Source organism: Ixodes scapularis, unplaced genomic scaffold (genome assembly GCF_016920785.2).
Source record: "Ixodes scapularis isolate PalLabHiFi unplaced genomic scaffold, ASM1692078v2 PGA_scaffold0__279_contigs__length_252992795, whole genome shotgun sequence".
Taxonomy (NCBI): Eukaryota; Metazoa; Arthropoda; class Arachnida; order Ixodida; family Ixodidae; genus Ixodes; species Ixodes scapularis.
Genome location: NW_024609835.1, coordinates 45,164,768 through 45,190,209, shown reverse-complemented (window position 1 = coordinate 45,190,209; position 25,442 = coordinate 45,164,768). Strand labels below are relative to the sequence as shown.

The window sequence follows — 25,442 nt, the reverse complement described above, 5'->3', positions numbered from 1 at the left end:
TATAATTGAATTTAAATAAAAATAACGTTCGGTTGCTAGGCCGATCCAATCCAATCCAATCGGCAACCTGTCCGCTCTTCAAGATGGCAGGTCGCGGAAGAGGTGGACGTGCGGCTTTTCCTGAAATCCGTCATCAGTTGAGAAGACCGAAAGATGAGGTTCCCGCGCCGAACGAGAGCCACCCAGAAGTAGGCGACACCAAAAAGGAACAAGTACAGCCCCCGCTTTCTACGGTAACAGCCGATGGACGTTATGCGTCGATTGGTTGTTTTGTTTCTCTTTGTTGCGGTGATCTTTCGCCGGTTGACATGTGTGCTGTCAACCTAGAGACAAGGATGATTACCAATAATGAACACTGTAAGATCGATGAATGTCTCCCGAATTACGCTTATATGCACATTTGAAATGTATTGCTCGCACTGACGCCTACAAAAGTTGGGTCGATTTCGGTACCCGGAACCCGTGGTTGAAGACAGTTCGACACCCAGGCGCGCAGTCTACTCGTCGCATGCGCTGCGAGTTCGGCTTCGCTCACGTACAGACTCGTGGATCTCGCCTGTAAAAGAGCATAGGAGATGGAGTTTTTTTCGTATTCCGATCACTCATGAGGGTGCAATGGAGACGAACCTTATGGTGAATTACGCTCGCAGTTCCTGAGCGCTGCAAAAACGCTCCATTTGGAGCGCGGATATTCTTATCCCAGATCTGGCTCGAGTTGGTCATCCTCCGCTTGTAGATCTCTGGCAGCGCCCGCCCCACGGAGAGCCTCCAACCCCGCCGAACTTGCTCTGCGGGATTTCATGGTGAATTCCACTCGTAGATCCGGAGCGCTTTCCAAAATCCGCCAGGGAGGCAAAATTCCGCGCCGTGGGACCCGCTCCGAATCGACGAGGGGAAGATAAACTCACATTTTTGGAGCGACCTCCCCCACACCCCTCCCCCTCGCTTCCCCCTCGGCCGTTCAAAATTGCCTCTGCTTGAACTCGGCAAGCGCACCAACGCCTCAGCCGACTGATCTTTCCGACGACCAGTGGCAACTGTCACTGTTTAGCTGCAGAAATAACACGCGACACAGGCCGGGCGAAAATAACTGTACCGTGGAGCCCGTGTCACAAATAATGAGGAAGACGTCCGTGTTCGCCACGGTCACATACCTTTTGGCCGCCTCGAAGCGGCGGGGCACGCACAACGATCGCCATCGGTGGAGTTCGGATTGCTGGTAAAACTTGAATAAACACAAAGAGGTAACAAACTATCACATGCACGGTCGATGTCTAATCTGTTTTTGCTTTATTGCATGAGAAAAGGCCGCAGCATGCATTGTAAAAAGGTAAACAATCATTGGCTGCAGACTGAACAGGCCTTACCTTGTGTCTGCCTCCGGATTTTCTGTCATTCTTTTTCTCATTCTTCCTCTCACGATCACAGATGTCAGCACTTACGATTTACCATGCTCCAGTCCCGGCTTTATATCCCTGATCTACTTGAGGTAGAACCGTTCGAGCCGTCACAATCCTGCATAAACAAACGACGCATCCATACAAATCCAACTCGACGGCCCGATCAGCCTGACTGGTCCGGCAACCTCGCCGTGCATGCGCACTGTCGAGTTAAAAAAGAAATGACATATGAGCTCTGTCAAGTTCTGGAAAGATCTGTGAAATCCCGCGGAGCAAGTTCGGCGGGGTTGGAGGCACTTCATGGAGTGGGTGCTGCCAGAGATCTACGAACGTAGGATCAGTCTTGGGGCAGTAACTAGTTACTAGTAACGCGTTACCGGTAACTACTAGTTACTTTTTCTCGGTAACTTTTACCTATAATGCGTTACTTTTTAATACTGGTAACTTGTAACAGTACCACTGCTACTTTTTTTTATTAAAACTGTAACTGTTTAGGCCGTTATAGTTACTTTTTTTTACTATATAAATTAGAACCTACTGCTGCGGGCATAGTGAAATTCCCATCTTGAAGTATTTTCCCCCCTCGTTGGCACGAAAAAAAAAATCGAACGAGAAGTCTGGCCACGCATTAAACAAACAAAGAATTAATTGTCTGGTTTAGCTTACAACCGAGCATTGACGATGGACGAGGCTGCATGCCCGCGGTGGTAGAGGCGGCAAACAATGTGTGTTTCACCGACTTTGGCTCACTCTTTTCTTGTGGGGACCATCTGCGGGTGTTGGTGGTTGTGCGAAATGTCTCGAATATTCTTTCTGGGCTGTTTCCAAACCCCCTACCCCCCTCTCTCTTCCCCTTTGTCGGATATGTCCGTGCTGTCGTTTTTACACTCGGCCGCTTGCCATTTCCTCTTATTAGTTTTCAAGGAAGCTGTCCCCATATTGTGCAGAAAGCCGGCGCTTGTTTAACTTATTCATTCTCTTCAGAGCCACTCGAGTAAACACAAAGGCAAGGTTCGAGTGTAATTGTCTTTTTCGTCGATAGCCTCAAGAAACACCCCAATGGAAGGACATTTTGTTGAGGAATCTATACAGTGCTACAGTTGAAGCGATTTCCCTTAAAACATGTCTTAAGTGAGAGAGAGGGCTGTTTTTTGATGTGTGCGGTCTGGTCTTCCGCAGCTGTCGTTTCGGACACAGACGCCGCGGTGGTCGTCGTACACTCGTGTAGTGCCAGGAGGCCTCACCTTGTCTCCTTTCCCTTTATATTCTTTCGAAGCTGTTTGACCTGCTATGTTTAGGTCTTCTTCCGAGTATATCCTATAAGGTAATTATGTGACCATCTGTGTCCTCATTCGTTTCGGAGTGAAAAAGGAACGAAAACGCTCACTGATGCGTGCCGATGGCAGTTTTGAAAAACAGTTGATTCTAAGTTATAGCAATTATTGAAAAAATATTGTGCACATCAAAATGCTGAAACGGCGAATGACACAAAAAGAAAACTTCCTTCGGGTTTAAATTTTTCTAATTTCTCAGTTTACCTTTCCTCTCACTATAGTGTAACAAGTAAAACAATACTGTTTTGGTTTGTGATATATTGGGTCCAATTTTTGTACTGTAACAAGAAAGTAACGGCATTACTGCTTTTGCTGTAACTGTAACACGTTACTTTTTGAAGCCGGTAACTGTAACAGAGTTACTTTTCCCAACGGCATTACTGCTTTTGCAGTAACTGTAACTGTAACGCATTACTTTTTGAAACCGGTAACTGTAACAGTTGCTTTTCCTCCCTAGGTGACTGTAACTGTAACACTGTTACTTTTTACTGGTAACGTGCCCATGACTGCATAGGATGACCAACTCGAGCCAAATCTGCGAGCGGAATATGTGCGCTCGAAATGGAGCGCGTTTGGAGCACTCGAGATCTGTGAGCGGAATTCACCATCAGGGATCTTTGCGGAAGTTGACAGAGCACACTACGTCATTTCCTTTTTAACTCGACAGTGCACATGTGCGGCGAAGTCGCCGGACCGGTCGGGCCCAACGAGCTGTCGAGTTGGATCTGTTGGGATGCGTCGGTTGTTTACGCGGGATCGTGACGGCTCGAATGCTCGAACATAGATCAGGGATACAAGGCCGGGACTGAAGCGTAGTAAATCGTAAGCGCTGAAATCTGTGATTGTGAGAGGAAGAACGAGAAAAAGAACGACGGAAAATCCAGAGGCAGGCACAAGGTTAGGCCTGTTTTTTCTGCAGCCAACGATTGTTTACCTTTTTACACTGCATGCCGCCGGCGTTTTCTCGTTCAATAAAGCAAGAACAGATTAGGCAACGACCGTGCAAGTGATGGTTTGTTACCTCTTTGTGTTTATTCAAGTCTTACCATCAACCTGAATTCCACCGATGGCGATCGCTGTGCATGGATGCCACTTTGTGGTGGCCGAAAGGTATTTGACAGTGGCGAACGCGGACGTCTTGGTCGTTATTTGTGACACGGGCTTCACGGTATGGACATTTTCGCCTGCCCTGCGTCGCGTGCTATTTCTGCAGCTAAACAGTGACAGTTGTGACTGGTCGCCTGAAAGCCCAGTCGGCTGAGGCGTCGGTCGGCTTGTCAAGTCTAAACAGCGGCCATTTTGAATGGCCGACTGTTTCGGGCGAATCGGCGGGTCGCTCCAAAAATGCTCGTCGATTCGGAGCGGGTTTTACGGAGCGGAATATTGCCTGCATCGCGGATTTTGGAAAGCGCTTCGGATTTACCAGTCGAATTCACCATTAGCTGATGCCTCCACACCTCTTCAAGCCTGGATCCTTGCTTATGCCGCTGTCATTATGTGTTTGACGAGGGTTCGAGCGTCTGCGACGCCGGCAAAGTGTCTTGATGGAACTGACATATAGAATAGTCAAGTCATGTCTCTGGCTTCCGAGATAGCAAAAATTTCTCGGCAAAGTTTTGTTTATTTCAGTTAATGCCAGCTCTTCTAAGCCATTTTAAAAAGGAGTTTTACGCCGAAAAAATCAAATTGTTCATCTGAGTCATTTCTAGCGATATGTGTTCAGTTGAACATCAAACTGGAATATGGATGTGCCCAAGTGGGCATAGAAGAAAAATGGATTGCCATCCTTCAACCCACGACAAGAAAGAAATAAGGCAAAAACTGACACACATGCACATTGTCTCAAACTGGTAACTAATTTTTTATTTCAAAACTTTTTTTTTCATACAGGTCGATACCTGCTAGCACTGAGGTCAACCGAGGAATGGACCCAAAGCTTTATTACCTCAAAACATAACCACAAAAGAAGCACCTCTGGCCACATTCTGAGCTTGACGACTAACTGCACCAAGTCCCAGTCTTCAAACCCAGAGACTTCCCCACCCAAGGACTAGGAAAGTTGGCTGACATATTTTCCAGGGCTTGCAAATCACATTTTTTTCTCTCAAAAGTCTACCGTAACAATCCTTTCTAAGTTATAAAATTCTGACATTCCGTATTAATGAATGCAACAGCTGGTGAACCAAACTACACTCGGCGACAGCTTTTCTTTGCAATGCAGTGGAAGTTGAGGAGAGTCCGCGCACAGCCTTTTCCAGCACTCAAAATGGGATAGGGAACGCATGTCTGTACCCTCCACTGCATTGCCAAGAAAAGTTGTCGCCGAGTATAGGAGTAAATTCTGGTCTTGCTAAAATGGAGGGTTGCACACGAGACTTTTGAAAGGAATAATCGGTATCGCAAGCTCTTGAAGATGTGTTGGCCTACCCTCCTTGTCCCTGTGTGGGGAAGTTCCTGGGCTTGAAGAATGAGGTTTTGTAAAGTTAGTCATCAAGGTGAGGCTATAGTCAGGTGTTCATTCATTCCTTTGTTGACTTTAAGAAGGAGGTTGCTACAAACAGTAAGGAGGTACTAATCTGTATGTAAAAGCAAGGTTGTAAAATGAATGAGCAATATTCAACTCTAAAGGATTGCAGGACTGTAGTAAGGCAAGAAGCGCCTATCAGAAAGCATGTGGTGCCATTATTACTTAGAAGCACTTATATCCGTACAACACAGTAAAAACAACTCAGAAAAACACATTGACTGCAGGTTCTGCAAATGCTGCACTGCAGATAGCTTTTACATTGGTTTTGATTTCTATGTCCTACGCCGTTATCTTTGATGGCGAAAAGTACCTCAGCTCGACTTACTTGATAAGGAATGTGCCGAGTTCAAGACGGTCTGTGTGTATGTCCATTTTCTTTAATTCCTTTCTGTGTCTCGGGTTGCAGTATGGAAGACATTCACAGCTTGCCTGCGTTTTTGCCCTTTTATCATTAAGAATGGATTACGTATAAATAAGAATGCTCCCTTTGACAAACACAACAAACTAAACCTTAAATACTTACCATGACCGAAGGCACGCTAAAATAAGCAACATATTGGAGAAAAATGCAGCCAAAATAGCAATATAAACTTTTTGTCAAAAAGAAAATATTTTTAGTTCAATAATATCAAGTGCTTTCTCAAAATGTGGTATCTCCACAGTAATAAAAGTATTGTCTGGAGGGCCTTTGGCAACTGGGAGCAAGGCAGCTCCAGAAGGACCAACATATATCTGTGAAGGCACGACCACTAGTTAGTTGAAGACCAACCTGCAATTGCCTCTTTCGATTTTCTCACCCAAGACAATTCACCACAACATGGCGAATTTCCAGATATCTAAGACTCTCCAGTGCTTGTAGCCAGCAAATTATCAACAATGTGGCTGTCATATTGCATTGGAAAAAGATATGGTCCCATAAAATACACTTCTAGCCTATAGTATTCCCCGAGGGTACCCTGAGAGCGTCTCTTTCCACAAATTTTTGTGTTCACGCTCACTATTGGTCTGCTCCCCTATCAAACTTTGTGTAATCAACTGTTCTCTGCTCCCCTTTGATCAGTGTTTAGGAGAATGACCACATAATTTTTAGAAATACCAAAACATTTCAGAAGATCTTTCTTTAATGCCATCATCTTGTCTTGTTATCCTTCCAGGAAAATGATGAAATCAAAAAGCTCTGTCAGCACTTCAAGTACCTGCAAGCCTCCGACACCATTTTTACCAAGCACCTGACCTCGCTGCGTGGTCAGATCAAGACAGACGAGGATGCTGACCATGCTGCCGAATGCATCTATGATCTCGGTCAGCTGGGCCCAGATCAGGCTGAGGTGGCCAGCGTGATTGCGGTGCAGTTGGCGGATTTGGAAGTTGGAAGCTCCAAGCTGAGGTCCAAGATCCTGTCACGAATGCAGACAGACTTTGAAGGTGACCACTTTTGTTCTCAGATTTCATGAAAGTAGAACACTTGGCAAGCTGGAGTCTGATCATTTTCAAATAGCTGTCTGTGCTGGAACCAAGACAGACTATGTTGTACCGGTTTGAAAGCTCGCGGACATTTTGACTGCCAATCGCTATATCAGGTACCCTTTCCTTAGGCATCCTAGATCTTTTTGACAATTCTGAATGAATGAGCAGAGGTGAACATGCTGTTCATCTGTCAAATATTCTAGAAAAATCTATTTTTTCTCTTGTCCTTTTTTTTTTACTTAGTTCAATTATTGCCAATTCTTGCAGGTTATTGCAGGAGCGGATACAATAACATTTGCAAAGATACACGACGCACAAAGTTATACATTGAATCATTGTAATTACCCTGCTACAATAATAAAAAAAGAAACGAGAAGGAAACATAATTAATACTTGCCAGAAAACCAATCCAACAATTTTTCTTCAAATGCTTTGATAGAAAAGATATCAATCTGTTTTCTGTTGGTCATCTTTAAAGGGGTACTGAAACAAAATTCTAGTGCCTATTTTAGTGTCTAAATGTCAACTATGTTTTGTCAACACAACAAAGGCACTAATTTTTTGTTAAGAACAACACCAGAACTTTATTTAAAGGGATTGTCCGGTCAAATTTGGTATTCGAGAAAACAATTGAATATCATTGTTATTGCCTCGAGACGGATCGTACGTGAAATATCTGAATTTTATATGCCCCTCTGGCCCCGCTGCATGAGTAATTGAATTTATGCTGCTCCAATCGCATTCTAGCGTAAATGCTGCTTTCGTTGGCAACATTGAAGCTCTGACGTCACAAAACACAAAGCGCGCATTTTTGTCTGCCTCAGTGTGCTTCGTTTTTGTTGTTGCGCTCGTCTTGTTTCGTAGTTGTGTGAGATTGTTGTGGCGCGGTTGGGTGCCACAACCACCGGGCAGCACGTGTGAGCCAAGGCATGACGTTCCACACTTTTCCGCGAGACGTGCAGTGTCGAGCGAAGTGGATTATCGCCGTGCGTAAGGACTAGGTTCCAGTCAAGATCGAGATCCCGCTTATGCAGCAATCATCTCACAGAAGAGAGCTACGAGCTGAGCTCTAAGCGGACAGAAGGCTCGTAAGCTGTGGTGTGAAGCTGTGTCAGCGATATTAAGCTATGTCCATCTACTCCTTGCCCAAATCGGATCAATCAATTTGATTATGCAGCGAAACCGAAACCAACAGCTAGGCCATCTGGAAACGATACCGGGAGTTGTATTTAGCACGCGTGCAGCCCGATTCTGTTTGACCCGCGTGTGAAAATGGAGCGTGACTTCGATTCACCAAGCTCGTCCAAGTCAAGTGACGACATAAATTTGAACTATTCGCCTTTTGTCTTTGACCCGCGGACATCGCCTCTGAGGGAACGACCCACAGCCTCATCACCGGTCCAGTGGATCCGCTGACATGTGTGCCCAGATGCCGCTTCGTGTACTTAGGTCCGCTTCAGAGGCAAAATCTGCATCCTTTGCTTTGCAAGCGCCCCTAGTTCGATCGGTGGCCGCCGCAGTTGTGTTTGCTTGAAACGGCATACATTTGCTCGAAGCTTATGGCTGTCTGCAAGTAATTTCCTGCTAAAAGACGTGACTTTTTTTGCACATGCTTGGGAACTGCATTAGAAGAACCGTATTTAAGTAGGGTACAGCCTAGAAGACTATATAATTCTGTCGTGTACTGGTCTGTGGTGGCATGCCGGCCGCGAGACAGTGCGACGGGCACGCGAGCGCCGGCTGCTGCGCGAGCCAGGCCTCCTTCCACGTGCCCCCATTCGGTTATGACTGCTCAACCTAGAGCACGTACACAACGTACATGTACCAATAAACCCTTGGTCCTCCGTGCCTGACGCACCGGATGCCTCGAGTAGACTACATTACACTGGCGACGAGGATAACGTGATGTCTCGGCAACGGTAGCGCTCCACCACAGCACGTATGACTGCGTATGCACCCTTCGAAGAGTTTACGCCAGATGACCTTACGTCCTGGCCACGCTATATTGAGCGCCTGGATTTTTACTTCGTGGCGAACGATATCACCACGCCAGAGAAGAAACGAGCCGTTCTCTGCAGCGTCTGTGGCTCGGCCACATGTGCCATCTTGCGCTCTCTCTGTTCGCTAAGAGCTCCAGTCGAAACACCATACAAGGACATCATACTCAAGCTTCTTGAGCACTTCGCTCCCCTGCCACCGGTAACCTTCGCGCGATTCCAGTTTTTCAAGCGGGGCCAGCGTTCTGGGGAGTCTGTGGCAGACTTCGTAGCAGATCTCTGACGTTTGTCTGAGCACTGTGAGTTTGGTGAGACGCTCGACGACATGCTTCATGACCGCGTAGTTTGCGGCGTTCAAGACGACGCGTTGCAGCGACGTCTACTCGCCGAGCCGAACCTAACACTGTGCAAGACCCTAGACATAGCGAAGGCAGCGGAGCTAGCTAAATTCCAGGCCATCGAAATCCGTACCTCTGCTAAACCGGAGCCTACGGCGGTATCAGAAAACTATCGCATGGGGATCGACGCGACGTCAAGGTCACCGTGTGGAAGCACCGCACCGCGCGCCTCAAGCTCTCCGCCTACCGAATCCAGCTGCACAGTTGAAACCATGGAGGGCAGCCTGAAGCCAGGTTTGCCAGGTACATGCTGGTGTTGCAATGGAGCGCATAACGCAAAAACGGGCCGCTTCGTTGGGGCCGTGTGCCACTTCCGTAATAACAAGGGCCGCATTGTCGCTGAGTGGCGCCAAAAGGAGAGAGCCGAACGTCGACAGTCAGCAATCCGCTACAACAGGCTGGAGGCAGTGGACCCATTGAAGAGAGACTACTGTGTCTTCGCCATGGAGCCACCCGTATTTTGCGATGTGGTAATCAACGGCTGCAATCTGCGGATGGAAGTTGACTCCGGGTCGGCTTTTACGGTTGTCAACCCGCGTGTGATGCGCCAGCTCCGCATTTCCAAAGGCAGCCTCAGGCCGTGCACCTTCCAGCTGCGCTCTTATACACGGCAGAGTCTTCGGATTCTCGGAAGCGCAACAGCGGACGTTTCCTTCTAGGGCAAAAGCGTGGAATTGGAGCTTCTGGTTGTAAAGGGATTTGGCGTCAGTCTCTTAGGGCACGACTGGTTCCGGTTCTTGGGCATTTCCCTTTAGGGTGTCAACCATGTCGACGCCTCGTTGCAGCATGTTCAGGCAGCCACAGTCCATAATGCGATGGACGAATTTTCTGAGCTGTTTCAAGCAGAACTCGGGAGAAGCAAGGGGCCGCCGGTTCGTGTAGATATCGACCCCGCCATGAGTCCCAAGTTTTTTAAGTCCCGCCAGGAGCCACTTCCGCTGTTGCCAAAGGTCGACGAGGCCATCGATAAACTGGTGGAACAGTGAATATTTGAGCCTGTTCTTCAGTCTTCCTGGGCAACCCCCGTCGGTGCCCATTCTCAAGAAGAATGGGAACATCCGCCTATGCGGCGATTACAAGTGTATGGTAAACCGTGCCCTCCAGTTAGAAACATACCCCTTGCCTACGGCTGATCAGCTGTTTTCCAAACTGGCTGGCTGTCAGAAGTTCTCCCAGCTAGACTTGGAACAGGCATACCACCAGAAGGAAGTAGACAAGGATACAGCAGATCTCCAAACGGTCAACACTCAACGAGGACTTTTCTGGGTCACACGTCTACAATTCGGCGTTGCTACAGCTGTAGCGATCTTCCAACGCTACATGGAAGAATTGCTCGCCGGACTTGATGGTGTTCTGGTGTTCTGGTGTTCCTCGACGACATTGTGATTGGTGGTAGAAACAGTGAAGAACACGAAGCTCGCCTCCGGGCCGTGCTGAAGAGAATCAGTGACGACGGTCTCCGCCTGAACAAGGGCAAATGCGAGTTTGGAGTGCCTCAAGTGACGTTCCTGGGGTACCAAGTTGACAGGGAAGGCATACATCCTACGGAAGACAAGGTTCTGGCCATCAAGACCGCCCCCGAACCGGAAGACAAACAGCAATTGCAGTCCTTCCTTGGCCTCTTAAATTTCTATGGTCGGTTTCTGAAAGGGGCTGCTCATGTTTTGGAGCCTCTTCATCGGTTGCTGGACAACGGTGCTGCATGGAAATGGGGAAGGGGAAGGGAAGAAGTGACAGCTTTCTGACCAGCCAAAGATCTCTTACAGTCGTCCGTGGTTCTGGCACATTATGATGTCGCCATTCCCTTGGTATTGGCATGTGATGCTTCTTCGTATGGGTTAGGATTCGTCATGAGCCATGTCTCACCGTCGGGTCAAAAATCTCCAGTAGCTTTCGGGTCAAGGACAATGACACAAGCAGAACGAAACTACGCACAGACGGATCGTGAGGCTTTGGCTGTCATAGCGGGAGTGAACAAATTTCATCAATTTCTGTACGGACGGCATTTCAAGATTTTTACGGACCACAAGCCCCTTCTGGGGTTGCTGAACCACAGCAACCCGATTCGCCAGGTCTTGTCACCACGCCTTTTGTGCTGGAGCCTGATGTTGGCGCAGTACGACTACGAGCTTATTTACCGACCTGGCCGGCAGATGGGAAATGCTGACCTTTTCAGCCGCCTTCCGCAGAAGGTACAGGACTTCGAGGTACCTCCCCTTTATGACGTTTTGCTCATCGAGTCAACCCCCGAGGTGCCTTTCAACTCAAAGAAGATAGCTTTCCTAACAAGGAAGGATTGCATTCTCGCCCTCGTACTGCGTTGGATTCTGCACGGCTGGCCATCTGAGAAACCTTCCGAAGTTTCCAAGCCATACTACGATCGCCATGACGAACTGTCTGTTTACAACAGTTGTATCTTGTGGGGCAGCCGTGTTATCGTACTACCGCTTCTTCGAGAAGTTTTGGACCTACTTCACAGTGGTCACCCTGGCGTGGTGAGGACGAAGGGCCTTTCAATGGGCTATTTATGGTGGCCAGGACTTGACCAAGACGTAGAGCGCCGAGTGCGTTGCTGCTTTCCGTGCCATTAGTCACGAAACGCGCCAGCCCGCGCACCCATCCACCCATGGGAATTCATAACAAGACCATGGTCGAGGCTACACGTTGATTTCGCGGGCCCCTTCCAGGGGGAGTTTTTCTTCATCGTAGTAGATTCGCACTCTAAGTGGTTGGAAGTTCAACGAGTCAAGTCCATGTCAGCTTCAACAGTGATCGCAGCTCTACGTACGCTGTTCGCTACGCATGGATTGCCTGATATTTTGGTGTCAGACAACGGTTCTGCTTTCACTTCAGGGGATTTTAAAGAGTTTCTTTGTAGAAATGGCATTCGCCAAGTCCTTGTGGCACCCTACCATCCCTCCTCGAACGGGCAAGCCGAAAGGATGGTTCAAAAAACCAAGAAATCACTGAAGAAAATCATTCGCGGCGACTGGTCAACCCGTCTAGCTAGGTTTCTTTTCGACCAACATATCCTTCCCAGTACTTCCACTGGAAGGAGCCCCGCAGTGCTTCTTTTTGGATGACAGATTCGGTCGGCCCTAGATCACCTACATCCAGATCAGCAGGCGGCAGTAACCCGGCGCCAGGAAGAAGCCTTTGAGGCCAGCAATCGGCAAGCCGCTCGCCAATTGGAACAGGGAAGTCAAGTTTTTGCAATTAATTTTGGCACGTGCAGGAACCGCTGGTTGCCAGGTGGGATCTTTTGCCGTTTGGGCCCACTTTCGTATCAAGTGCAACTTGAAGACGGTCGTGTGTGGCGGCGACATATAGATCATATCCGTATGCGGCATTGCAGCATGCCAAGTGACAGTCCAAGCCAGAGTTGCGAAGTCCAGATTCCTGATACAAGCTCCGCAACTTCAAGCCCGAATGTAGACTCGGACGTCCGTCTAGCAGCTGCGCCGACTGCTGACCAAGGAACCAAGCAACACTAGGCAAATGGGTCACACGTCTACAATTCGGCGTTGCTACAGCTGTAGCGATTTTCCAACGCTACATGGAAGAATTGCTCGCCGGACTTGATGGTGTTCTGGTGTTCCTCGACGACATTGTGATTGGTGGTAGAAACAGTGAAGAACACGAAGCTCGCCTCCGGGCCGTGCTGAAGAGAATCAGTGACGACGGTCTCCGCCTGAACAAGGGCAAATGCGAGTTTGGAGTGCCTCAAGTGACGTTCCTGGGGTACCAAGTTGACAGGGAAGGCATACATCCTACGGAAGACAAGGTTCTGGCCATCAAGACCGCCCCCGAACCGGAAGACAAACAGCAATTGCAGTCCTTCCTTGGCCTCTTAAATTTCTATGGTCGGTTTCTGAAAGGGGCTGCTCATGTTTTGGAGCCTCTTCATCGGTTGCTGGACAACGGTGCTGCATGGAAATGGGGAAGGGGAAAGGAAGAAGTGACAGCTTTCTGACCAGCCAAAGATCTCTTACAGTCGTCCGTGGTTCTGGCACATTATGATGTCGCCCTTCCCTTGGTATTGGCATGTGATGCTTCTTCGTATGGGTTAGGATTCGTCATGAGCCATGTCTCACCGTCGGGTCAAAAATCTCCAGTAGCTTTCGAGTCAAGGACAATGACACAAGCAGAACGAAACTACGCACAGACGGATCGTGAGGCTTTGGCTGTCATAGCGGGAGTGAACAAATTTCATCAATTTCTGTACGGACGGCATTTCAAGATTTTTACGGACCACAAGCCCCTTCTGGGGTTGCTGAACCACAGCAACCCGATTCGCCAGGTCTTGTCACCACGCCTTTTGTGCTGGAGCCTGATGTTGGCGCAGTACGACTACGAGCTTATTTACCGACCTGGCCGGCAGATGGGAAATGCTGACCTTTTCAGCCGCCTTCCGCAGAAGGTACAGGACTTCGAGGTACCTCCCCTTCATGACGTTTTGCTCATCGAGTCAACCCCCGAGGTGCCTTTCAACTCAAAGAAGATAGCTTTCCTAACAAGGAAGGATTGCATTCTCGCCCTCGTACTGCGTTGGATTCTGCACGGCTGGCCATCTGAGAAACCTTCCGAAGTTTCCAAGCCATACTACGATCGCCATGACGAACTGTCTGTTTACAACAGTTGTATCTTGTGGGGCAGCCGTGTTATCGTACTACCGCTTCTTCGAGAAGTTTTGGACCTACTACACAGTGGTCACCCTGGCGTGGTGAGGACGAAGGGCCTTTCAAGGGGCTATTTATGGTGGCCAGGACTTGACCAAGACGTAGAGCGCCGAGTGCGTTGCTGCTTTCCGTGCCAGGAGTCACGAAACGCGCCAGCCCGCGCACCCATCCACCCATGGGAATTCATAACAAGACCATGGTCGAGGCTACACGTTGATTTCGCGGGCCCCTTCCAGGGGGAGTTTTTCTTCATCGTAGTAGATTCGCACTCTAAGTGGTTGGAAGTTCAACGAGTCAAGTCCATGTCAGCTTCAACAGTGATCGCAGCTCTACGTACGCTGTTCGCTACGCATGGATTGCCTGATATTTTGGTGTCAGACAACGGTTCTGCTTTCACTTCAGGGGATTTTAAAGAGTTTCTTTGTAGAAATGGCATTCGCCAAGTCCTTGTGGCACCCTACCATCCCTCCTCGAACGGGCAAGCTGAAAAGATGGTTCAAAAAACCAAGAAATCACTGAAGAAAATCATTCGCGGCGACTGGTCAACCCGTCTAGCTAGGTTTCTTTTCGACCAACATATCCTTCCCAGTACTTCCACTGGAAGGAGCCCCGCAGTGCTTCTTTTTGGATGACAGATTCGGTCGGCCCTAGATCACCTACATCCAGATCAGCAGGCGGCAGTAACCCGGCGCCAGGAAGAAGCCTTTGAGGCCAGCAATCGGCAAGCCGCTCGCCAATTGGAACAGGGAAGTCAAGTTTTTGCAATTAATTTTGGCACGTGCAGGAACCGCTGGTTGCCAGGTGGGATCTTTTGCCGTTTGGGCCCACTTTCGTATCAAGTGCAACTTGAAGACGGTTGTGTGTGGCGGCGACATATAGATCATATCCGTATGCGGCATTGCAGCATGCCAAGTGACAGTCCAAGCCAGAGTTGCGAAGTCCAGATTCCTGATACAAGCTCCGCAACTTCAAGCCCGAATGTAGACTCGGACGTCCGTCTAGCAGCTGCGCCGACTGCTGACCAAGGAACCAAGCAACACCAGGCAAATCATTCCACATCTTACTAATCCTGGCGCTGCTCCATCAGGACGTCCTCAACACAAACATCGTCGTCCGGGGTATCTTCGAGACTACATTTGGGGGGAGGTGTGTCATGTACTGGTCTGTGGTGGCATGCCGGCCGCGAGACAGTGCGAAGGGCATGCGAGCGCCGGCTGCTGCGCGAAACAAAATACAAGACATCCATCGACCAATGCTTGTTATCCCAACCATCCGACAAACCTTAGCGTTTTGTGACGTCACACAGCACCTTCAAATGTCAGCCATTGACACTGGCAAAATTCGGGGTGCAGTTTCGTACATAGGCTCATGAAAGGTTTAATTAATAACGGGAGATCACATATCAAAATAAAAATGATGTTCGTCTACATGAAGGCTCCCTCGACGTAACAAGTGCAAGAACTTAAAGGGCATCTCCGCCGTAATTTTGATGGTCACCGATTTCTATAAAATTTTCACCATGTATTTGGATGCCCTTCCTGAGCATGTGTACAAAATATCTCGGAAAAATATTAATTTTTTTTAGAAGAAAATAAATTTTGAAATTTACATGTACACACCCAAATCACTTGCTGCAGCCCTACTGGCAACACTGAGCGAGAGCGGCACGTGGAGGCTGCCATGATGGCGCTGACGTTGCCGTGACGTTACATGTTGGTCAGTGTGCTTGCTTTGTAGCTAGTTGGTGCTAGCGACTGTCTGCTTTTTGCTTATGTTATCGGTTTATACAGTTATGTAAGGGCGCGTAATGGCGACTGGAGGAAATTGGTGTTGTGTATGGAAGCGTCGCTTGAAAACACGGTCTACTAAAACCGTCTATTGTCAGACCCCAAGATATAACAAAAAGTGCCTCCAATTAAAAGGCATAACGTCGATCAGTTTTTCTTGGCGTGCTAGCAACAGAAGCTGCCTTACCATTCCGCTTCAGAAGCGGCATCTGGGTCCACATGGCGGCGGATCACGAATGCAGCCGCCGCTGGCGGTTTTCTCGGAGGCGATGCCGGCGGATCGTATGAGAACGGGTTATCGTCATCGTCCTCAACATCTAGCAGCATATCCTCATCGTTGCTCGATTCAGACGAGCCTGATGAGTCCAGTTTTATCTGCGGCACGAACACAAAACAGTGCCTTGCTGCCAGGCTGGCCAGGCTTAAACTGCACACGTGCGAGTGTTCATACCATATGTGACGTCACGTCAAAACGGCGGACTAGTCGAGTGGCAAGTTAGTTTCGGTATCGGTTTCAGCGTATTTTAACGATTATAAATTATGTAAACAGTTTTTTAATGATTTAACCGCTGCTATAGGCTAAACTTTTAGTACCCTTTCCGAAAATATGTTTTGATAAAAACGCTCAGATTGACGGCGGAGCTGCCCTTTAAGTACTTCCGGTTTCAACCGGACAATTCCTTTAAAACTACTATTAGCAAAGTTCACCTAGTGCGTGTTCCTGACACTACCATATTTACACGAATGTAAGTCGACCCTTTTGAAAATCTGAAGTGGGGGGTCGACTTATAATCAAACCAAAGCATTCCACCGCCGGCAAAAACAAAGCAATCACAATGCAGTCTAAGCTCGTTATAACAGACCTTCATTTTGACCAAGATTTCGGTCTGTTGTAAGAGGAGTATGTTGTACGCAGATATGAAGTTGAGTCAATGGTATGTAGAGGAAAATCAACTGAACTTCACAAATCGGTATGTTATATCTAAATGTCTGTTGTAACCAGGTCTGTTGTAATGAGCGTAGACTGTATCATGAACACCTCGGCTTGTTACGACTTCATCCGGCTGTACCTCTAGCATTGCACTATTCTGTGTGCTCATTTTACAAATTAATTATTTTTTTATTTGCGCGAACGAGTATTATTGCTAGCGATTCGCAAATTAACCCGAATACACGGCGCGCCCGACTCCCGGGGGGTGGCGGCACTTCTTGTAAGAGCCACTCCGGAGGCCGCTGAAACAGCCTCACGGCTCACTCACCCCACAGCCACCGCAGCTTCTCTTCGCAGTTTTTCAGATTTTCGCTCAATTCATAGTTGCGCATCATTTGATCAAGTGACGAGATCATGCTGGAGCACTAACTACATTTTTTTGTATTGACACGCATGATCCGGTAAGTTTAGGTTTTCGGAGGTCGTTTATGGCCATTCTTCACTCAGAAGTAACCAACAACTGCGCTGTTGGACGCAAGTTCGACTCGTCGGAGCTGCTGATGCTCCAGTGGAGTCTGCTGTGGTGCAGGATCTTAAACGGTGACGGCAAACAAAGAGCCTTTTGTAGGCCGAAGTCTGGATAGGTAAGGATGCCTTCCGGAGTTGAAGGTCAGGCTTGCAATGGTACGCCGCAAAAGTGTGCAATCGGTCCCTACCCGTGACATCCAACACGATCGCCGAGCAAGCGCGGAAGATGCGGTTGATCCTGTCATTTGCGAAGTACGAGATTTCGTAGGACGACGCCGACGATGTGCTTCGAGAACGTAGCAGTGATGAAGACGGGACTGACATCACCAGTGCGGACGAGTCGTAGTCTAGTCGCGGACGGAGTGAGAACTACAGGGAGCAGCTTCAGTTGTCCCGCCTCCAGCGTGACCTTCCTAGTTTCGATAACGCCTGGCCATCTCATGCACCTCGCGCATACATGCGCAGCCAAACCACACCAGAAGGCATTGATCGCGTGTTAGAGGCTGGGCTTTCGAAACAGATACTTTGCCGTTTTCACGTGTTCGCAGTAAAATGTGCATCTAAAAGATTTTTTTTTTTTTTTATGTGCATTGTGGGGGGGTCGACTTACAATCAAGTCAACTTACAATTGTGTAAATACAGTGCTTGGACTGTCAACACGTCGACCTTCCTCAATAAAGCAGCGCTGCTCCGCGGTAGTATGTCTACGAGCGCGTGTAGGCCGTCAAACTTGGCTAAACCAGATTTCCCTTCTCTCCCGTGCCTATTCAACTCCTGTGGCTGGGGAATAGAAAGGAAGATGGGGAGAGAAGGAGTTAGTGTAGTTTTAGGGCGCACGTGACTCACTTCGTCTGCGCTCATGTCTAGTGTCGTCCAACCAGTCCTTGGGAATATCAAACAGCTAGGTCGTATTGCACCGATGCCGCCAAGTAGCGAAGCTCATAAGCATGTCAGGCTCGCCGTAGCCTTGCCCGTGAAGGGAAACGTGACGCCACGAATGCGCTGAAAGCGCCGGATCTCACAAGATGCATCGCGCTCTTCGACGGCTGCTCTTCGAGCGCTTGCTAAGATCGGCTATTTAGAACGAAAAATATAGCCATCTGTTCAAGATATAAGTATGCAATTGTCTTTGGCAGATATTGTTGATCATGTGCACCTTATTTCGGAACGTGAGAGGTATATTTTAATTTTTATTTCAGTATCCTTTTGATGTCCCTCATCTCTCATTCAGGATTTGAATCACATATTACAGAAAATGTATTTATTTTGTCTACCAGTGATGTGATTGCTGCGGCAATTGCGCCAAACTGCGCCAAGGGGCAAACCCTGCTACATTCTGCTACATTTTGCCAAAATAAGGGTAAACTGCGCCAAGGCTGCGCCAAAGGACCAATTTCGGTCGCCTTTCAAGAACGAAACTGAACTGAGTACCGTAATTGAGCACGCGTGAGGTAGGTGGCACAAGGGGCCGCCCGCCGCCTGACACAAAGTACCCTGCATCAATCGTTCATCCGGTCCCCCCCCCCCCCCCCCTTGCATGGTTTTTCCCACCGTCTCTCGTTCTGCGCTCTCGCAACTCGCTGTCTTGCATTTTTTTTCTTTTTGTTTTTTTAAGGATAGGCGCGGGCGTGTGCGGGCACTCCTACACTAGCGTGCTAAATACCAGCCTTGCCGTCATGCTGTGAAACGAAACCGCGTATTTGCGCGGCGTGAGTTACTTTGTGAGCTGAAGCACTCGCTCCTGAAAGCAACGGCATTGGGAAAACTATATTTGGTCCCTGCCTGCCAGTCGCCGTGGTCGCGCGACGTCGGGTGTTACCGTCCCCACCTCGCTGCAGGTATGGCGCTTTCTAAACTGAAACGTAAGGTCCACCCTAATGTTCATCAACATTCCTGTTCTTGTTTAATACACTGCTACGAAAATTCATCTATCTCAAAGACTGCTGTGTAAAAGTATTGATTACCTAGGTTTCTTTCAGTAGGCTTTCTTTCGACAGGGACCCCGGTGCGTGAAAAATTCTGCCGCGAAAGACAGTTGGTGAAGGGAAGTGAGCTAAAGCAAAAAAGGCAATGTCTGCACGCTGAACCTGCACAGCACGGTTGTTTTTCTCGAGTTGAGCCCTTGCACAAAGCGCTCCAAGGACTTTTTCACCTTAACTCGAGATGTCTTGCATCAATGTAATCAGGTTCTTTTTTTTTTTTTTTTTTTTTTTCTGTGTGTTTAGTTTTTAACCTCGCCTGCCGGCCTAGCAAGCACGTGCCGCTGGAGTGTTTTTTTTTTTTTTTTTTTTTCTTCATATTTTGGATTGTTTTATTTTTCTCACAATTTTGGGAACCAGTTGGCGACGGAGCGGAGTGGCCTGGTTTTGATCGAACAGCCGCCTCCGCTAGCGCGACATTCTCGGATTGCACTGCAGTAGTTACGTGCTTCATCGGTTGAAGACTGCTTTCGTTTATAATCTCACTAGTCAACCTAATACTGTGCTATTTACTACGAAGCGGGTCAGTTTTAAATAAATTTGATTATGTGCAGGTTGGTTCTTATAGTGAATACATATACAGGCTGTCACAAAAAAAACTTACAGGGTTGTTTTTTTTACCGCAAAAATAAACTAGGCATCGTTGAACGCTCCTTCTTTGTCCAAAGGTAGTGCTAGAGGTTACAACCAGATGCCAAAGTGTCAGCCCGATCCGATACCTAATTCAAAAGTTAAAAGTGATTTTCTGGAAATTTCAATGGGAAAATGGAGGCTGACGGAGTTTTCATAGACATGGGGCCCTAGGGCACCAGAAACCGAAAACAGGCTCCAATTTCCCATTGAAATTTTCAGAAAATCACTTTTAACTTTTGAATAAAATATTGGATCGGGCTGAAACTTTGGCATCAGGTTGTGACCTCTAGCGCTACCTTTAGGCGGAGAATGAGCGTTCAGCGATGTCTGGTTTATTTTTGCGGTGGAAAAAACCTGTAAATCTTTTTTGTGACACCCTGTATATGTATCATTAACTCAAGCATTGTAAAATCTGTCATGTCATTGGCATTTCAGTTAACATTTTGAAAGACTCCCAGGTGGTCTAACTGGACTATAATTTGTTTATTGCAGCAAGCAAAGTGTCCTTGGATTGTCCAGCACTTAAGACTAATATTTTTATTTGTCTAAAAATATGTGCTCCAAAAGCTACTTTTGCCTCCAAAACAATGTTTTAACTGCTCCAAAAGTCACTTTTGCTGCTCTAAAACACTGTTTTGGCTGCTCCAAAGGCCACTTTTCCTGCTCCCAAACATTGTTTTGGCTGCTCCAAAAGGTGCTCCAAAACGCCTTAGCCCAATCACATCACTGGTCTACTGATCATTTCTAATGTCCCTCATTACTCACAGAACAGTGGGCACCATGCAAAGTGAGTTTACTGTGGTGTACAAAGAAATCTTAGTACATTACAAGATCCAGAAAATGTTCAAATGTGATAGTAAGATCTGTGTATTGATATGGTACAGATTATGTTTAATTTAAAGAACTGTCTTCGTCTAATCACAGAAAAGAATTGGTCGGTGCACAGGTGTACTATGCTGCATAAATTTCTGTTGAACTAGGTATGTGTGGGTGGCACAAGAAATTTAGACGGGGGGGGAGGAGGAGGGAGGGAGGGGGGCGGTTTGCACTTCACCGACGCACATGATAGTCACGTGTACTTCCCGTGCCGCAGAGGATGCGAGCTAGGCCGCTGTTCAGAGCGATGAGCAAAGATTGTGGAATCACGGCTGCCGGAGAGGCGTCTATCGCAGTTTCAGACAGGAGTGTGTCGCGATGAAGTGAGCAAGCCAGCAGATAAGAAATTGCTGCTGAAACCACTAGTGTTGGTTGTCTATGAATTACGATAGCATTCGTCTAGGGCAACCTTAAGAACGACAACTAAGATGACGTCCTAGAAGACGACATCAAAGACGTTGCGGTTCTCCTTAGGGCCACCGCTTTGGGGAGTACCACGTTCGCGACGAGACGCTCTACCGCGAAGCGGGTTCGTACTCGCATGGCATGCTGCTCGTGGAGCGCAATCAGACACCAGTCACGTTGGTCACGGTGATAATCTCTGTTTATTTACAATACAAAACAAATAACAAGAAGACAGTGGCTATCAGCTGGTGAACGCCGTCAGTGTGTAGATCGCACACGGCCGAACGGTCATTCACAAGGGTACAAAGGACGGGATAAACGCTCACCGGTGCACCAGACAGTTCCCCTTTGTCGCCGCCAGGGAATCCCAGGAAGAGAGCCGAGATCTCGCTGACCGCTGGCTTTAAGATAACCGCGGGGGCGAAGGGGCCAATCAAGGAGCGACACGTCGATCTCCTTTCTGCGGGGGTTCGTAACGAAAATCGCCCCAAAAGGGGGAGAGGAGGAAGTCACTCACAGTGGTAAGCAGTGCCGCCTCTCGCTACGTCAGCGCGGCCGCCACGGTGCGCCAAAACGCTGACGCGACAGAATGTTGAGGGATCACAATTTCCACGTCTAAGACGGACGACCTCTAGGGCAATCTCAAGGACAACCTCTAGGGAAATGTTAAGGACAACGTCGAGGGTGATGCCCTAGAGAACGACTACTACGATGACCTCTAGGACAACTTCTAGGATGACCTCAAGGATGACATCTAGAACAACATTAAGGTCATCAGGTCTTTCAAAGAGGGTGTGAATGCAAAGGAGTGTGGGAATGTGAGCTGAAATGGTCTACTGCACATACCTACTGCGCATTAGGAGGCCGTAAAGTCCAAGAAATCTGGGAGGGAGGGGGGGGGAGGGGGGGCAGGGTTAGCTAAAGAATGCTATCGCATTAAAACGATGTACATGCGCGGTTCTCGGCAGCAGGCACGGCACACCGTCAGGGAGTGCTGCGAAGCAAATTGGTCGGCGCTCCGGATTTATTTGTGTGACGTCACTATCGTGACATCGATCTCCCAACTTTGCACCCCTTTCTAAGTGCAGAGAAAGGCATAGTTCTATGTCAAAAGAGTAAACAGAGTATTGATATCCTTGCTGTTTGTGCCTAAAGCAAGAATTTGGACGTCGGACCCTGTTCGCAGTTCCAATGCCCTATAGATGGCGGGGTGGTGGTCACAAGATGGTAGATGAGACGAATATAGATAGTTTAGGATTTTCTCTTGCACCTGCTCACTGCCGTTGGTCAGTGTGCTAAAATTAATTTATTTGGCTACAAACAAGGTGGTCAGGGCAGGAGCATATCATGGGTAACGGAGACGTTGATGCGCGTTAGAAAAATGGCCGTGTTGGTTTCAAAAGTTGCGAAGCAGAACAAAACAATTCCTATTTTAATGCACTCCCTGTTTCTGTTAAAACTGCACGATGCGTGAATGCATCGACCAGAACCATGAGGTAACAGCAGCCGCAACACCAATAATCCCGTCTCTGCCCCTGTCCCACTCCTCTGGGTTTTTTTTCATCCGCGAGAGGGCAAGCAGTGGGCTGTGGTTGCGAACAACTTGGGGCCATATTTAGCTCATCCCTGTTGTTCATTGCTTGTGATTTGATTGCCTCCATTTTTTGTTGTTATTGCTATCATATAAGCAGAGGCGAGGTGTTTACCAACCCCTTATAGTGCCACTTGTTTTGCTTTTACAGGATTTGAAGAGAAGGCCAAATCGTCTCCGAACAGTGTCCTGTGCAGTACCATATTCCTGTGCGAGTTCTACAGCCGCTACCTGATCAACGGACTTCCCTTGAAGCCTCTTCGGGTGCCAGTCTGGAAGTGCCTCGAGTATATGCTGCAAAGCCGGGAGCAGTATTTCACAAAGCACTGCCTGAGATTGGTAAGCAAGCCACTTAGCCAATGCTGGACTTGCGAAGGACGGAATGCATGTGCGAAAGATCTCTCTAAATTTGGAATATGCGGAATTCTTTCTGCTGTGTTTTCCAGAAGTAAGGGTTTTTACAGCTCGTGTACCATAATATTGTTTTGTTAGATGCACTTTTGCAATTTCTGAGCCATGTGGGAAACAATTTTTGAATGGTGTGGAACTGTTTTGTCGTGATCCGAATTTCGTGCAATTGTTAGGGGATTTTTTGTTGATATGTTCTAGCCTTTACTCTAAACAAAGAGAATAATTTTTTTTAGCATGCTCACTCGATTAGAGCCAGCAGTGCATCCAAAATGATTTGTAAGGGGAGGGGGGCTAGGGAGTGAACCATGAAGAATGGCTAACTCCTTAGGTTTATGTAGGTTTGACTAAGTGGGGAGGGTTGTGAATTCCTTGGCTACTCCCTTGGTTCAACTGTGAGCTCTCCCCGTCATCCCTGCTCCTGCTAACCCTAACCGAGTGGGCTGTAATTTCACTAGCCGTAGCCTCCGCAGACACAATCTTGGAAACACAGATGAAAGTTCAGTTGTCACCTGGGCATGTAATCGGTAGCTGTAATACACAAAGGCATGAGGTTCTTACTGATACAAGCAGGAACTTGACTGTATTTGATTTTTTCTGGAAATAAGTAATAGACAGTCAACTCTAGATAATTCGAAGCTCACAGGGACAGCAAAATGCTTCAAAATAAACATTTTTTGAATTTAAAAAAAAAAACATTCAATCTGTTAATTTTTTATTTGGTACTCACCAGGAGAACTTGATTTTTGCTTGCCTCAGCTAAGAGAGATGTGCGGTATTCTGCTAACAAAGGTGTGCAGTGTTAAATATGCTCTGGAAATTGCAAACCCTTATGGTGCCTGCAACAGTTTTTTTGCCAAAGAAAACGTGAAATTGTACTCTATAGTGCCACAAGCAGTTTCCTTATCAGCGGCACTCTGCCACTCAGCGCAGAAAGCAATGTGATCATTCCTTGGCTTAACCACTTGCATAATGTCACTGTCCAAGAGCGGAATACAGACCACGGCATCTTTCTTGACATCAATATGTTTGATGGACAAAACATATCGTAGGATTGGGTAATGCCTCAAACCAAGCTTTGTTGGTTGTACGTGCCGTGCGGCCGCGCTCGCTTCTGTAACTTTTGTGAGAAAAATGCCATGATGCGTGCGCCCACAACCATGCTGGCTTCACTTCGCTTGGCGTGGCTTGGCCACCTTGCAGTTTATTTGCACGCTGCGCTCGATCCCTCTTTATCTCGACCGCGCAAACTGTAGATAAAGCATTAAAGTGTGCACAGGTGCAATTTAAACTTCGTCAGCATAATTGCAAAGCTTTTTAATGCTCTTAGAGTTGTCGGAATTCTCGATCACGTTAACAAATCCTTCGAATTAGCCAGTTGCAAAGGTTAACCTTCGAATTACTGCTCATTTTCTTCCATAGACTCGTATGTATGATTGCCCGGACCACACCCCTGCTTCGAACTAACCGAAAAGTGGAATAAAGAGACTGAATTATCGAGAGTCGACTGTACATTAGGAGTATATTGGCAAGCAAGTTTGACTGTGGCATGGTTCAAAACCCTCAGACTTGGGAAGGGACTGAAAAATGGGCACTGTAACACAAAGTTTGCACTTTATTTTTACCTCTCCAATCTCAGGATTCTGAGCAATGAAGTTTCTTCGCTATTTGATCGCAGTTCGGTTCAACTTATCGGAATGCTTATTGACATCACAGTTCAACTTATAGGGGTGTTCTTTTCTTTCAGATCAGAGCCAAGGGAGCCTTTCTGATGAAGCACAACCCTGACGAAGTTGAGTCATTCCTCGCTCACCTGCGGGACCTCATCTTGGAAGGGGCTGTGGAGAAAACAACACGATCCTTAGCCCTTGAGACACTTGAATTCATCTTGAGGGACCTGATGCCTCTCAAGACAAAGAACTCCCCACCCCCCTTATGAGTCCTCTCAAGTAAATTCTGCTAAATCATTTTAAGAAGGTATGTCACCACAGTTGGAGACGTGACTACTAGTTCACTGAAGTGAAGAGTAAACGGGTAAAACCGCCCCCCAGAATAATGGCTCTGAAAAACCTGTTGTCTTCCTTTCACACCACTGTAAGTTGAAATGTTTACTGTTATATCAGGGCAGTTTCAGGCAGTAAGGTACATTATAATTTTCTATTTTTTATCATACTTTTATATGTCATAGTGCATAGAGTGCATAAAAAAAAGTATTTTTAATTTACATGATTTTACATGCTTTGTTTTAAAGGAATAAAATCCTAAAGGAGTGGGGAAGGATTAAGACGTTTTGACAATTTCCGTGTGTGCCATATTTGAATCTCGCTCTCCCCAAACCCATTCATGGTTGAGATGTGAATCTTTTTCAGAATGATCTGTGTCTAGCATACAACAGTGTTTCCTGCAATATAATTTTTGTTATTCACAATGAGTTTTGAAAAAAAATGCCAAAACATGGGTCTATAGACAATTATGCCCTAAACTTAGTCTTTTTTTTTTTTT

The 25,442-nt window shown here is 47.4% G+C and overlaps 1 protein-coding gene across 1 annotated transcript; it reads left to right on the top strand.

The window, feature by feature from the left end:
• Window positions 1–83: 83 nt before the first annotated feature.
• On the top strand, window positions 84–24,917 carry LOC120837517 (MIF4G domain-containing protein B). The gene is made up of 4 exons (XM_040206940.2): window positions 84–233; window positions 6,416–6,686; window positions 22,684–22,871; window positions 24,688–24,917. The coding sequence occupies exons 1-4, from the start codon at window positions 84–86 to the stop codon at window positions 24,877–24,879; spliced, it is 801 nt and encodes a 266-aa protein (XP_040062874.1). The 3' UTR covers window positions 24,880–24,917.
• Window positions 24,918–25,442: the final 525 nt, after the last annotated feature.

Excerpts from the sequence above, each read along its gene's own strand:
- LOC120837517 (XM_040206940.2), top strand. The coding sequence starts at position 84 with ATGGCAGGTCGCGGAAGAGGTGGACGTGCGGCTTTTCCTGAAATCCGT. Across the intron at positions 234-6,415 it reads TACAGCCCCCGCTTTCTACG|GAAAATGATGAAATCAAAAA; the intron begins GTAACAGCCGAT and ends TTATCCTTCCAG. Across the intron at positions 22,872-24,687 it reads CAAAGCACTGCCTGAGATTG|ATCAGAGCCAAGGGAGCCTT; the intron begins GTAAGCAAGCCA and ends CTTTTCTTTCAG.